Genomic DNA, 2,162 nt, shown 5'->3' on the forward strand with positions numbered 1-2,162 from the left:
AGAATGATTCCTGTACTAGGAGGATTTAGTTTTGGAGTTGCAGCTGATACGTCGGTGTATATTCGGGAGCAGTTATACGTGCCGGTCCATCATATGACATAAGGGAGACTGGGCTGTGTTTAGGACGGGGACGGAAACGAGCTCAATGATTAATCGGCTGACGGAGCAAGACATTCATCAAGTGTTTGCAATCACTTGGTAATCCTCTCTTGGGTCGACTTCTCTTGTGTTTGGGATTTCAAAGGATAAACTTTTGACTAGAAGGTATGCACACATATAAGCCGACCTAATAAAGGGATCCGAGATGGCTGCAGCATCGTGACCTGCCGGAGGTGATAACTTCCAATCTTCAAGAAGAAATATTTCAGGCCTTTATGGCACAATCCTATGTTTGACCACTTTCAGTAAGCGATGTCTGATCTCGGTGGTCCTCAGACCATAGATAAGTGGATTGACCAGGGCAGGAATGAGCAGGTAGATGGCACTGAGAAGGTTGTGTGTATCTTGAGACACTGTTCGAGACGCTCTGTAGACAATAGACGACGATAGTCTGGAGAAGTAGACGATCAGGATGACCAGGACGTGTGTCCCACATGTGTGGAGGGACTTGTGTCTCTGGGCACCGGTGGAGATGGTCAGTGCTGCCCTCATGATGCTGCCGTATGAGGTGCAGAGGAAGCTTAGGTCAAGTGCGGTGGAGAAGACTCTCAGGCTCAACCCCACCAGTTTATTTTTGGTGACATTTCCACAAGCCAAGCTCAGCAGTGCCATGTGCTCACACGCAAAATGCCGGATGATGTTTGAGTGGCAGTAATCCAGCTGTGAAGCGAGGATGATCACAGGACTTACGATGGAAACTCCGCGCACCACCGCTGCGATGGTCAGGACAACCAAGGTCTGCCTGGTCATTATACTGGGATAACGCAGCGGCTTACAGATGGCAATATATCGGTCCAGCGCCATCATCAGCAGAATATTACAGTCCAGCATGATGGTGAAGTAAATAAAGAACATCTGTACTAAACACTCAACCAGCGAGACACGGTTCTGATGGAAGAGGAACCCAAGCAGCATCTTGGGTACGATGGTGGACGTGCTGCAGATATTCACGGCAGACAGCATGGAGATGAGAACGTACATGGGCGCGTGCAGCGAGCTCTCCGTCCGCACCGTGTGGATGATCAGGCTATTGGTGACCAGGATTACTACATAGATGAGCAAGAACCAGATGAACAAGAGGTGCTGAGATTGAAGGAAGCCGGGGAATCCCAGCAGGATGAATTCACGAGCCGTAGAGTTGTTCATAGCATCCACCATTCGGAAGAACCAAGCCCTTGAAGTCCTATGTCAGTTCTTCCATCCTTTTGCTATCTTGTCACCGTGAAGTACATTTCTATTTCTGAACCTCAGTCTTCCTGAAAGGCGAGTGAGGGGAACAAGGGCTATTCCAGCTGCGAGAAGATTCTTTACTGTAAGAGCAGTGAGACCTTCTGCCAACAATACCGGATTACTCTGTCGTAAAGAAAATGAAACCTTGCGTTATATTTGGGCACACTACGTGTAAATTGCACCAACTTCCATATTTTCCTAGTTTGATCTCATAACTGGCACGATTGTATTTATTTATTTTAACCACAAAGACATAGAATGTAATCTAGAGAAATATCGTGACTTCTCCATCGCTCGCGTCATGTATGACCGTAAGGAGGGAAGCGTTACTGCTCAAGGCCGACTCCTCTACACACAGGGCTGGTACTCTCATCATGTACGGACATGTATACATTCAACCAGTGACCGATTCTCCTGAGAATTCACTCAATTATTGAGGAAAAACGTAGAACGCTAAATTTATGAAAAATGATACTGTGAGGAGCCGGCCACGGATTATAGACCATTGCACCAACGAGCCCACAACTCTAAGGGGTTCAGACTTTTTCCACCATTTTCGACCGTTGCGTCGATCTTGCTTGCTCTCGGTTTAAGATGCTCTTCATTGAGTGTATCCGGCCTCCATTAACTCATTTTTCTCCCTGTAAGGCCGGTTTCAAACATCCGTGTTTAATCCGGTACAAGCCACACGCATGGGTATGGTCATACGTGTGTCACACAGTGTGACACGTATCGGAGAAAACACGGGTCTTTGAAATAAAAAGATTTTCTAT

At 47.0% G+C, this 2,162-nt stretch overlaps 1 protein-coding gene across 1 annotated transcript; it reads right to left on the reverse strand.

Moving 5' to 3' along the window:
- Window positions 1-372: 372 nt before the first annotated feature.
- LOC142290101 (olfactory receptor 52K1-like) lies at window positions 373-1,317 on the reverse strand. The gene has a single exon (XM_075334036.1). It carries the CDS (start codon window positions 1,315-1,317, stop codon window positions 373-375), a length of 945 nt encoding a protein of 314 aa, XP_075190151.1.
- Window positions 1,318-2,162: the final 845 nt, after the last annotated feature.

This window comes from Anomaloglossus baeobatrachus, chromosome 2, assembly GCF_048569485.1.
Source record: "Anomaloglossus baeobatrachus isolate aAnoBae1 chromosome 2, aAnoBae1.hap1, whole genome shotgun sequence".
NCBI classification, from domain to species: domain Eukaryota; kingdom Metazoa; phylum Chordata; class Amphibia; order Anura; family Aromobatidae; genus Anomaloglossus; species Anomaloglossus baeobatrachus.

Coding starts and splice junctions, on each gene's coding strand:
- LOC142290101 (XM_075334036.1), bottom strand. CDS start 1,317: ATGGTGGATGCTATGAACAACTCTACGGCTCGTGAATTCATCCTGCTG.